The 12,573-nt window shown below is 44.8% G+C and overlaps 1 protein-coding gene across 10 annotated transcripts in view; it reads left to right on the forward strand.

The window, feature by feature from the left end:
* The window catches only part of VPS53 (VPS53 subunit of GARP complex), a 147,274-nt gene that overhangs the window by 5,927 nt on the left and 128,774 nt on the right, over window positions 1-12,573 (forward strand). For all 10 annotated transcript variants that reach the window (XR_014821526.1, XR_014821527.1, XR_014821528.1 and 7 more), the window contains exons 3-4: window positions 9,174-9,223; window positions 11,136-11,202. Coding sequence is in view for 3 of the 10 variants with exons in the window: in XM_003131813.5 (XP_003131861.1) it covers window positions 9,174-9,223; window positions 11,136-11,202 (117 nt within the window). In the remaining 7 variants the exon portion in view is untranslated. The remainder of the gene's footprint in view (window positions 1-9,173; window positions 9,224-11,135; window positions 11,203-12,573) is intronic.

Genomic DNA, 12,573 nt, shown 5'->3' on the forward strand with positions numbered 1-12,573 from the left:
CTCGGTTTTTTGGAGATCACGTGCCTCTCAGGGAAATATTTGCCATAGACCTAATTGGCACTAGACTAAATTAAATTTTTTCCCCTTTATTTTGGTTTAGTTTTTTGTCACTGGGCTAAATGTTAAGCCCATATCCCCCCCAAATATTATGTACACGGCCTATTACCGATCTGAAATACCCTAGGTTTTAGTAGTGTTTGCTGTGTAATTAAAGAGTACAGGCAGATGTTCTCATATTTTCTCCTGACGCCCTGAGGGATGCACACACCTTCCTCTGGAGGCGGCTGCTCCTGGTGGTGAGTGTTCATGGAAGGAGCGACAGGGTAGTGACCGATCAGGTTCATGTTGCTGAAATCCCGTGTGGCAACAGTGTGGGGGACGGCAGCTCTGGAGGCAGGAAGACCAGTCAGGAGACACCCCCCCCCACCATAGGTCCCTTAAGCGGGATGATGAGAGCCCAAGTGAAGACTGGGACGGAAAGAACGAGATCCGAGAGCTCTTTAGGAAACGGAGGTCGTGGAGTGTAGAGTCTACATCCCTTCTGGCCCCAAAGTTCCCTCACCTGGGCTTCCCTTGTGGCGCAGGAGGTTGAGGATCTGGTGTTGTCATTGCAGCAGCTTGGGTCACCGCTGTGGTGTGGGTTTGATCCCTGGTCCTGGGACTGCCACATGCCACATGTGCAGTCAATAAATAAAATAGAATAAAATTCCCTCATTTACTCAACAAAAACACCCCCTCTTCCTAGCTCTGTAAGAATTTGGGACTGGGGAGTTCTCATGGCTCAAGACTCAGTGAGTTAAGAACCTGACTGCTATCCATGCAGGTGCGGTTCGGTCCCTGGCCTCGCTCAGTGGGTTAAGGATCTCATGTTGCTGGAAGTTGTGGTATAAGTTGCAGACGTGATTCCAATCCTGAGTTTCTGTGGCTGTGATGTAGGCCGGCAGCTGCAGCTCTGATTCACCCCCTAGCTTGGGAACCTCCATATGTCACAGGTGTGGCCCTAAAAAGCAAAAAAAAAAAGTTTGGGGCCGGAGGGGTGAACAAGACAGGTACCAACTTAGATCTTCTGGTCCACCTTCAGGGTTACTAATCACACCATCAGCAGGTTATAAGCAAATGACTATGGCCTTACAGTGATTTGCATAATTACTATTTTATGTTCTCCGAAGAGTCCTAACTGCTACACCTCTTAGAAATTGTTAACATGAGTTCCCATCGTGGCACAGCGGGAACGACTCCAACTAAGAACTCGGAGGTTTCGGGTTCAATCCCTGGCCTTGCTCAGTGCGTTCAGGATCTGGCGTTGCCGTGAGCTGCGGTGTAGGTTGCAGATGCGGCTTGGATCCCGCACTGCTGTGGCTCTGGTGTAGGCCAGCAGCTGTAGCTCTGATTAGACCCCTGGCCCGGGAACCTCCATGTGCCATGAGTGCGGCTCTAAAAAAGCCAAAAAAAAAAAAAAAAAAAACATTTATTGGGGGCTTCCTGCCCACCAGGCACCACCCTTAACAATGAGAAATTCTTCCCTCTGCCAGCATACTATTTTTTTTTTTTTTTTAAATGAGAGTAACAGGGCACAGAGAGATACAGAATAGTCAAACGCAGTAGCATCACCAGAGAGGAAGCATGCTAAATACTCTGAACGCAAACACACAGGGCCTTATTAGTCTGAGGGATCTGAAGGGCTTCCCGGAAGTGGCATCTCAGTTCCGCGTTATAGGCCAAAGGAAGGGTTTTGAACTTTGATTTCTAGCCTGGCAGACTGTGGGTGGGTGTCGGCATCTTTACCCTCAATAGGGAATAAGGAGGAAGAGCCAGTTTTAGTGGCGAGTAGAGGAGTCGGGTGTAAAGGCAAGCTCAGTTTTGAACAGATTCGGGCCATCCAGGTCCGAGGTGTGTGTAGTCGGATATTTGAGTCTGGAGCTCTTGGTCTCCATCATTATTACTATTTTGGTGTATCTCCTTCCAGACTTTTTCTGATGGACATGCTAATTTTTTTAATAAAGTTGCAGAAAATGGTGTCATACTGAGTGATTGTCTTTTTTGAGATTTCACAGATAGCCTGTGGAGCTCATCATTTGCTCTGAAAGGAGAATTCTAGGAATTAGCTGGAGATAGAAATTTGGAACCAACTAGGAGAAAGATAGCAGTTTTAGCCACAGAAATATTTCATCTCCCTCAGCCTGTCAAGACCCCTGACTCACCAGAACAAATTGTTAGATTTGGAGTTCCTGCTGTGGTGCAGTGGGTTAAGGATCAAGTTACGACAGCTGTGGCGCAGGTCGGCAGCTGCAGCTTAGATTCAATCCCTGGCCCAGGAACTTCCATATGCCGTGGGTGTTGCCAAAAAAATTTTGTTAGATTTGAAAATTACATACATAGGGAACCACCAGGTTGTCCCTTCTTCCTGACATGTTTTTGTGCGATGTGTGTGTGTGTGTGTGCGCGATTTTGTTTTTAAAGGTAGAGTAAGACATTTGTCGTTCCACAGATTCTGTTACATATCTTGTCTAATTATGTCCCCATGTTCGCAGTAATGTAGAGTGAAGTTTCTCAGGTAATTCAGAAAGTTTATGACACAGGGGTACCTTTATTTCCCCACCCCCAGATTTACACTTAGCAATTCACTTTCCATGGACCTTAAAGAAAAGGTAGTAGAAAGTGGTGCCATGATTTTATAATTTCTTTCAACTATTGCTAGATCTTGGGCAAAACCCTCTCTACACCTCGTGGACCTGCAGTAAATGCTTGTGAATACGAGTTTAGAGTATCTAACGTCGATGTGAGTGTATGAAGAATCAGTGTAATGACGCACTCTAAGAAGAGTGTGTCTTTGTTTCTAGGGACTGGCACCTGCTTGCCTCTCCAGGGCTACCTTAAAGCAGGAGTGTGAACTAGGACAGATCGTGGGTGTTTCTAACTCACCGGGTGCAGGTGGAAAGTTTCCCCTTAGGTGGTTTTGAGGAGTAGCCAGATTTGGTAATGATCTAGAAAACTTTTTTAGTCTCCTGGTGGAAGACTGAAGGTAATCACTTGTCATGTTTTCATTAGAGGTCTGATTAGGGGACTCTAGATGACATTTATTAAAAATTAATATAAAATTAATATAATTAGGAACTTTGAAGAAAGCGTTATATAGAGCTGTTTACAAAGAATTTTTAGTGGCTCCCAAAATGCTTGTTAAGTGAAAAAAATAAGATGCCAAATGGCTCATCTTTTGGTTTAATTTTTTGTAAAGCCCTGCTTTTGCGTAGAAGGAGGCAGTAAACCAAAATGCTAATGGTGCTTATACTCTGGCATAAGGGTGATTTTATGTATTTTGTGTTAGCAGCAAGAATTGCCATTAGATGGTGGAAATCCTCTGAAATTGGATTGTGATGATCATTGCACAGCTATAAATGTAATAAATTCATTGAGTAATTAAAAAAGAATTGCCATTAGAATCAGGAAATACTTTTCGATCATTAAAACATTTGAAGGTGATAAAATTAAAACTGTTCAGCCACATCGCAACTAAACTAGATGAGTGATTCTCCAAGAGGAGATGTTATCGCCTACTCCCAGGCGAGCCAGTCTGGATTCCTGTGGGGTGTTTTCCCACCTCCAGGAGAGGCCCTCAACCCCAGAGAGCACCCCTGCCATAGCGAGGTCTGAACCAATAGCGGCAAGTGCGACACAGCCCTCGGGTGTGTTGGGGTGCAGAAAAAGTAGATCAAGAACCTTGTGTATTAGAGGTAGCATGATAGAGCAGCAGAGAGCAGAGACCCAGGAGGCAGACAGATCCCCAGCCAGATCCTGCTGTGTTGCATTTCCTATCCCTGACCTTGGACGAAGCATCTGTTCCTTCAGAGCCTGTTCTTTGCATTCTTTACACTGAAGAGGTTGAAGAGGATTCAGGGAAATAATTTCATTACAAAGTCTAGAAGAGTATATTGCATAGCCCACCCGCATTCAGTGTTAGCATCCTTTCTCTTTTGCTTCCCCAGTAGAAGATCTGAAAGATAAAGGGAAAGTCCTCCTCCACGGGTCCACCTGACATGCAAGCTAGCATTATAACCTTAGGAGATTTCTTTCTGGTCTTTTACTAGCTGTATTCATGGGATACTTGATATTTTTAAATGCCCCCCCCCCCTTTTTTGCTTTTTAGGACTGCATCCAGGGCATATGGAGGTTACTAGGCCAGGGGGTGAATTGGAGCTACAGCTGCTGGCCCACACCACAGCCATAGCAACTCGGGATTGGAGCCACATCTGTGACCCGTACCGCAGCTCACAGCAGTGCCAGATCCTTAACCCAGTGAGCGAGGCCAGGGATCGAACCCGCGTCCTCCTGGAACCCAGTTGGGTTCGTTAACAGCTGAGCCACGAAGGGAACTCCAGTTTTTCCCTTGTTAGCATGTTATCTTAGCATCTTCATTGGTGGCACAAAGTTCATTGAATAAATGCAGCCTGACTTATTTAACTTTTCTATTGATGGCCATTTAGGTCATTCCCAGGTTTTGTTCTTTGAAATGCAATTGGATGTCTGAAGGCATAAATATTTTGAATGCTTCTTAGAAAAATCCTTATGGCTTAAGCTAGACCTTCATGTCTAAGAAGTATTAAATTTAAGAAATGAAGAGATACCACTGTGGTGCAATGAGATCCTCGGCGCCTCTGGAACGCTGGGATGCAGCAGGTTCAGTCCTGGCTCGGAACAGCAGGTTAAGGATCTGGCATTGCTGCAGCTGTGGCTCGGATTTGATCCCTGGCCTGGGAACTCCGAATGCCATGAGGTAGCCAATAAAGGGGGAAAAAAGAGAGAAATAAATGGTTGCTCTACCACCGAAAATCAGTAGATGTGGAATGACCTCCAAGTTAAATTGTTAAGTGAAAAAAGCCTGGGGCAGGACAGTCTGCCTTAGGTGCGGAAGGGCCTGGGGTTGTGGATGTGCTTTTCATACCCAGACCATCTCCGGAAGCTGCCCCAGAAGCTGCCTCAGCGCCTTGCCTCTGGGGAGGAGATGTGGGGGTGGCGGGGGGCAGGACAGAGAGAGAGAGGAAGCCTTGTTTTTCACTGTTTACCTTCTGCTGTTTGAATTTGTGGTCACGTACATATTTTACCAATTTTAAATAGATTGCAATTTAAAATTTTTGATGTAATATCCCATTTTTAGAGAAGTTGCAAGAATAGCACAGAGAATTCATGGCTCCTCTTCTCCCAATTTTAATATTAAAAAGATTTTTTTAATACCAAAAATTGTTTTTTAAAGCAATGGGTTCCAGCAGAGATAGGCAAGGCAAGAACTGTTACGCCCATTTTGCATCGGAGGAAATAGAAACTCAGAGAGGTTACCCTCGAACCTTCCAGCAAGTTGGCAGTGGCAGAGTCGTGCCAAGCCCAGGGCTTCTGGCAGCTCAGCTCTGTTACCACAGCAGTGATTTCGACCCAGTCTGGTTTTGAAATGACAGACTTGGCAGTGGATTCCTGGATGAAAATAACTTCTTTGCTGAGATGCATCTTTCCCTCAGTCTCTCTATGGTTTCTGAAAATTCTCAGTGACCTTTGGTTTTGTCAGAACCAGAGACCAGAGGCGAACAGCCCCATTTGACACCTCAAACGCTGTGACCTGGTTCTCCCCCCCACACACACACACACAAAGGAAATTTTTTTTTTTTTTTTGTCTTTTTGCCATTTCTTGGGCCACTCCCTCGGCATATGGAGGTTCCCAGGCTAGGGGTCGAATCGGAGCTGTAGCCCCCTGCCTACGCCAGAGCCACAGCAACATGGGATCCGAGCCGCGTCTGCAACCTATACCACAGCTCAGGGCAATGCCAGATGTCAATCCACTGAGCAAGGGCAGGGATCGAACCCGCAACCTCATGGTTCCTAGTCGGATTCGTTAACCACTGCGCCACGACAGGAACTCCGGAAATGTTTTAATACATATTATTAATACATTCATTTTATTTTATTATTTAAAAATGTATTTGATTGAGGTAGCATTGGTTTATAATATCCTGTTTCACGTGTGTCACATGATGTTTCTGCTTCTGTGTGCTCTTCGCGGTGCTGTGCTCGCCACCACAGTTGGTTTCTGTCTGGCTCCCTAGAGCTGCTCCCCTTTACCTGTTTCACGCCCCCCCCCCCCAATCCCCTTCCCCTTTCCCTGCTGGTAACCATTGCTCTGTTCTCTGTAGCTACCTGTTTGGGTTTGGTTTGTTCATTTATCTTGGCTTTTGCTTGCTTGGTTTTGTTTTGTTTTGTTTTGTTTATATTTCACATGTGAGTGACATAATACAGTCTTTGTGTTTCTCCATCTGACTTCATTCACTTATCCTAATAACCTCAAGGTCCATCCACCTCGTGGTAAATGGCAAGATTTCGTCTTGTTTTGTATGACCCAGTTCTCTTACCTCTCTTCCTGCCAGCACGGGCTGCCAGAAGCAATTTATTTATTTTTATTTTGTTTAAAAACTTTTTTTAGTGTAATCAGTTTACTGTGTTCTCTCCATTTCTGCTGTACAGCATGGTGACCCAGGATACATATGTATGCGTTCTTTTTCTCACATTGTCCTCCGTCATGTTCCATCACAAGTGATTAGATATAGTTCCCTGTGCTGTACAGCAGGATCTCATTGCTTGTTCACCTAGAAGCAATTTATAAGCAAAGCCTGCATCACCCCAATTCTTCCTGTGGTAAAATATCTTTTGGGAGAGAGAAAGAGGACTGATAAAATTATATTTTGAAAACTTGTGACAATGGTGCTATAAAATTGTACCATCTCTAGTCCATTAGGTGGCACCCTTTCCTCATAGTTTCTGCTCACTGACTTGGTACTAGTCTGCTTTTACTGTCATTGTCTTAAAAATAGAAATAACTTTATTATAATTGTAATTGCAATTCATTGTCAATACAGAGCAGTTGAAATACTCGTAGGCAAAAAAAGAGAAAATCTTAAAGTCCCTCCTTTTCAGGAGTTGCCATTGTAGCTTAGCAGGTTAAGGATCCAGTGTTGTCTTTGTGAGGATGTGGGTTTGAATCCTGGCCTCACTCAGTGGGTTAAGGATCTGGCTTTGCCTCAAGCTACAGTGTAGGTCACAGATGCTGCTTGGATCCAGCGCTGCTGTGGCTATGGCTGTGGCCAGCAGCTGCAGCTCTGATTCGACCCTTGGCCCAGGAACTTCCATATGCCATAGGTGCAGCTGTAAAAGGAAAATTTTTAAATTCCTTCTTTGGGAGTTCCTATCATGGCTCAGTGGTTAACAAATCTGACTAGGAACCATGAGGTTGCAGGTTCGATCACTGGCCTCGCTTGGTGGGTTAAGGATCTGGTGTTGCCGTGAACTGTGGTGTAGGTGGCAGAGGTGGCTTGGATCTGGTGTTGCTGTGGCTGTGGTGTAGTCCGGCAGCTGCAGCTCCTATTCGACCCCTAGCCTGGGAACCTCCATATGCTGTGGGAGTGGCCCTAGAAAAGGCAAAAAGACAAAAAAAAAAAAAAAGTTCCTTCTTTTCATAAATTACAAGTGATTTCATAGATTTGCTACTGATTTCATAGGTTACCGCTACTATCCATCTACTAATGTTTATCCTTCATACTTTTTGCTAATAGACGTAGACACTTAGAAAAAAATAGATTTATTTATTGATTGGTGTATAACATAATATGGAGGAATACACAAATCAAGTGTACAGCTTGATGAATTTTCACCATGTGAATATAGCCATATCACCACCAATCAGACCAAAGAATAAAACATTAATAAAACCTCTTCTCATGGCCCGTTCCTTGTCCCTCCTAGTCACTACCTCCTCAGAGTTCTCCTGGCTTCTGACACAAGAGAATAGTTTTACTCGCTTTTGAACTATATAAACAGAATCATAACAGTACATGCTCTTGTTTCTGTTGTGTATGTAACATCATGTTAGTAAGATTCATCCATGTTGTTGTGCATTATAATCATTGTTTCATTTTTGTGGCCATGAGAATTTTGTTGTATGAATTTGCCCCGATCCTTTATACCAGAAGTCAGCAAATTTCCTATAAAGGGCTGGATAGTAATTTTAGGCTTTGTGGGTTATTCAGTCTCTGCTGCAACTACTCAGCTCTGTCTTTGTGACTCAAAGGCAGCTGTAGATAACATGTAAATGAATGGGCATAGCTGGTTTTTTTTTTCTTCTGTCTTTTCTAGGGCCACACCTGTGGCATATGGAGGTTCCCAGGCTAGGGGTTTAATTGGAGCTGTAGCCACTGGCCTCCACCACAGCCACAGGCACAGCCACACCAGATCCGAGCTGTGTCTGCGACCTACAGCATTGCCAGATCCTTAACCCACTGAGCGAGGCCAGGGATCGAACCTGCAACATCGTGGTTCCTAGTCAGATTCATTAGCCACTGAGCCACGTGGGGAACTCCCATAGCTGTTTTCTAATAAACTTTATTTACAAAAATAGATTCCAGGCAAGATTTTGTAGTTGTTCCCAACTACTGCTGTTACTTTTTTTAAAAAAAGTAAAAATTGGGAGTTCCCCTTCTGGCTCAGTGGTTAACAAACCTGACTAGTATCCATGAGGATGAGGGTTCGATCCCTGACCTTGCTTAGTGGGTTAAGGATCCAGCGTTGCCATGAGCTGTGGTGTAGGTTGCAAACAGGGCTTGGATCTGGCGTTGCTGTGGCTCTGGCATAGGCCGGCAGCTACAGCTCCGATTAGACTCCTAGCCTGGGAACCTCCATATGCCGTGGGTGCGGCGCTGCAAAAAAAAAAAAGAAGAAAAAAAAAAAGGTAAAAATTGTATCATATGGAGTTCCCGTTGTGGCGCAGTGGTTAACGAATCCGACTAGGAACCATAAGGTTGCGGGTTCGGTCCCTGCCCTTGCTCAGTGGGTTAACGATCCGGCGTTGCCGTGAGCTGTGGTGTAGGTTGCAGACGCGGCTCGGATCCCGAGTTGCTGTGGCTCTGGCGTAGGCCGGTGGCTACAGCTCCGATTCAACCCCTGGCCTGGGAACCTCCATATGCCGAGGGAGCGGCCCAAAGAAATAGCAAAAAGACCAAAAAAAAAAAAAAAAAAAAATTGTATCATATGTATGATTAGTTTTGAGATGTCATCAATAACCATTATAGCTTGTTATTTCTCTGTGAAAAAGTAATTCCAGGAAGTGAAGTAATAGATGCCCTTTGCCTTTTTTATTGTAGTCTCTGGCAAACATTGACGAAGTCGTGAACAAAATTAGACTGAAAATAAGGTAAGTAATACTGTGGTATTACTAATAATTAATGAAAAGTATGCTATTCATTTAGTTAATCATGTTCTGGGTCACACTTAACCATGAGAACACTTAAATCTCAAGTTTGCCATAGATGATAATTTTTTAAAAGGCAGTTCTTTTATCTGGATTTCCATTTGAGCCTTATGACAAAGAACTTGACTCTTTGATCAGTCTTCAGTTATTTCTTTTTTAAAAACAGAAGGAATCTGTAACAGCCTGTTTCAAAACATTGATTATAAAAGGAGGTAAAAGCATTTCTGGCCTTTTTTTTGTCCTTTTAGGGCTGCACCTGCGGCATAGGTTCCCAGGCTAGTGGTCCAGTCGGAGCCCCAGCTGCCGGCCTGCGCCGCAGCCACATCTGCCATATTTTTAAGGGCCTCATTTCCCTAGTGGATTCGTGCCCCCCCGCCCCCGGGTTCCCAAGGCTCACCTGTGAAGATGGGCTTTATTTGTATCCTGTGGCCACATACCAGCTAGCAGCGTGGTCAGATGTGCTGGTTGGCCTGAACAGTGGCCCAGGAATAAACACAGTGATGGATTTAGGAAGTCTGCTGTGGTCGTCAGGTATCCTTCCTGCCGCATAGCCTTTTTTCTGGTTTATCCACGTCTGAATTTCCAGTTTTGACATATGGTAGATACTCAAAGTTTGTTCATTGTAATTATTATTGTTATGGTTGGTGTCATTACTTTAAATATAGTGATTTTTTTTTTAAGTTTTGATGAGAAGAAGACTTCATTTTTTATTTTTATTTTTTTTGGTCTTTTGTCCTTTTAGGGCCGCACCTGAGGCATATGGAGGTTCCCAGGCTAGGGGTCTACGCTGGAACCACAGCAATGCCAGATCCGGGGTACGTCTGCGATGTACACCACAGCTCACGGCAACGCCGGGTCCTTAACCCACTGAGCAAGGCCAGGGATCGAACCCACAACCTCACGGTTCCTAGTCAGATTCATTTCCGCTGCGCCACGACGGGAACTCTGAGAGGCCTTCATTGTGAATCCAAGAGATGATTTATTTATTCTTTGTCCCCCCCCCCTTGACAACCTTTGGGTTTTTAGGTAAAGACCTCTGCCATCAGGGTTTTGTTTCGTTGGGTACCTGAAACGCTGCAAAGCAGGCTGTTCATTGTTTCGGCTGACTTTAGCTATGAAAATCTTAGTAGAGACCACTAAGTAAGTGTCTGGGGTTTCCCCAGAGAATGAAAATTCCCCGATGATCCAAAAATCACTCGTGAGCCAGTTGCTTTCAGCTTTCTCCCGTCGTACTGCTAATGGATTCTTCAAAATGAAAAATGAAATCGACGACTACAGGTTTCTCTGTTTGAGGTGCCCCTGGATGGCCCCTGTTAAGCTTCAGGAGAAAGTGGAAATGGAGGCCACGGATCTGCCTCCTGCGAGCAGGGCCCAGGGGGCGAAGCAGTCATGACAGGGATGCCTGGCTCCTCATCCCGTTTAAGGTTCCTGGGGACAGTACTGAGGAAGGGTTTTGTGTGGGATAATTTGAATTCTCTGGCTTGTTCCCATCAAGTTTCAGCAACTTTGTCATTTCCGGCTTGCTCCATGGAAAAAAAAAAAAAAAAACCTAAAAGTTATATTGGTCCTTTTGAGCAGCTCTGAACGTTCGGTGATAATAGCCTTTAAAAACAAAACAAACAAAGATGCCTCATCAGTCTGTGCTAGGAGTTGACTTATCGCCCTGCTGTTGCTGCCCCCTCACTGGGATCCAGGGCTTCAGTCTTCTTGTATAACAGCCAACTGCTTTGTTTTCTTTCTGAACAAGTAGCTGCATTCTGCAGAAATTGGTGGATAAGTTCCTGACCTTTTTTCTCTTGGTCAACCTAGAATCGAGACTGTCTTAATGGTTTGTATCCTTTAACTTGTCCGCTAGGAGACTGGATGACAATATTCGAACTGTCGTAAGAGGTCAGACAAATGTGGGGCAGGACGGCAGGCAGGTGAGTAACTCATTCCTGCATGTGAACTGTACCCTCTGATTTCTTCAGGACCCCACAACCAAATGACCAGAATACTGATCTGCCTGCTTATAGAGCTCTTTCTTGGTGGTCTGTCTCATACACAGCGGGAAACTTGCAGGGCTTGTCCCCCTAGGAGCAGGTGTAGGCTGCTCAGACCAGCCCTGAGCTGTCACTCAGGGTCACTTGGACCAGAGGCATATATTGTAGCAGAGCTCGCCCAGGGCCAGGGTGAAATGCACGCCGAAATGAGAAAAATGGTTTCCTTCTCTTTCTCCTGAGTGTTGGATGTCTCTGAGTTCTCTTTTATTTTGTGTATTGTGGCTAAACAAGGTTGCTGCTTTTACCTACCAGCTAGGTTGTTGAGATTTTGATATTACTTCTGTTAGCATAAAAAAAAAACAGCAATAATGTGTGTATCAAAAGGCATTGTTGGAGTTCCCCTTGTGGCTCAGCGGTAACAAACCTGACTAGTATCCACGAGGATGCAGGTTCGATCCCTGGCCTTGCTCAGTGGGTTAAGAATACGGCATGGCCTGGCCGTGAGCTGTGGTGTAGGTTGCAGATGTGGCTTGGATCCTGTGTTGCTGTGGCTGTGGTGCAGACAGGCAGCTGTAGCTCCAGTTCCACCCCTGGCCTGGGAACTTCCACATGCTGCAGCCAAAAAAGAAAAAAAAAAGAACCGTCCTATGATCCAGTGGTTCTGCTTCTGGGTAAATACTCAAGAGACATGAAAGCAGGGTCTTAGAGAGATATATGTACCCCATATTCATAGCAGCATTATTCACAATAGCTAAAAATGTGGCAGTGACTCAGGTGTCCATTGATAGGTGAATGGATAAGCAAAGTGTGGTGTATGCATACAGCAGAGTATTATTCAGCCTTAAAAAGGAAGGAGATTCGGCGTTCCCATTGTAGCGCAGCGGTTAACGAATCCGACTGGGAACCATGAGGTTGCAGGTTTGATCCCTGGCCAGCGGCCCTAGAAAAGGCAAAAAGCCAAAAAATATATAAAATAAACAAATACGAAGGAAGGAGATTCTGCATTGTGCTACAGTCTGGATGAGCCCTGAGGGCATGATGCTAAGTGAAATAAGCCAGTCACAAACAGACAAATATCAGATGATTCCATTTATGCGAGGTGCTTAGAAGGCTGTGAAAATCATCAAGGCATGAAGGGTAATAATGGTGTTGCTGGGGGCTGGGAGAGAACGGGGAGTTAGTGTTCAGTAGGTATAGAGTTTCAGTTTTACCAGATGAAAAGAATTTATAGGGATGGGTGACGGTGATGGTTGCACAACAGTGTCAGTGAAACTGCTCAATAAAACATGGTTAAGATGGCTGGACTGGTGC

Source organism: Sus scrofa, chromosome 12 (genome assembly GCF_054392235.1).
Source record: "Sus scrofa isolate SSC_HxYL_T2T_F1_AM1 chromosome 12, Sscrofa_HxYL_maternal_Yorkshire_Landrace_v2.0, whole genome shotgun sequence".
NCBI classification, from domain to species: Eukaryota; Metazoa; Chordata; class Mammalia; order Artiodactyla; family Suidae; genus Sus; species Sus scrofa.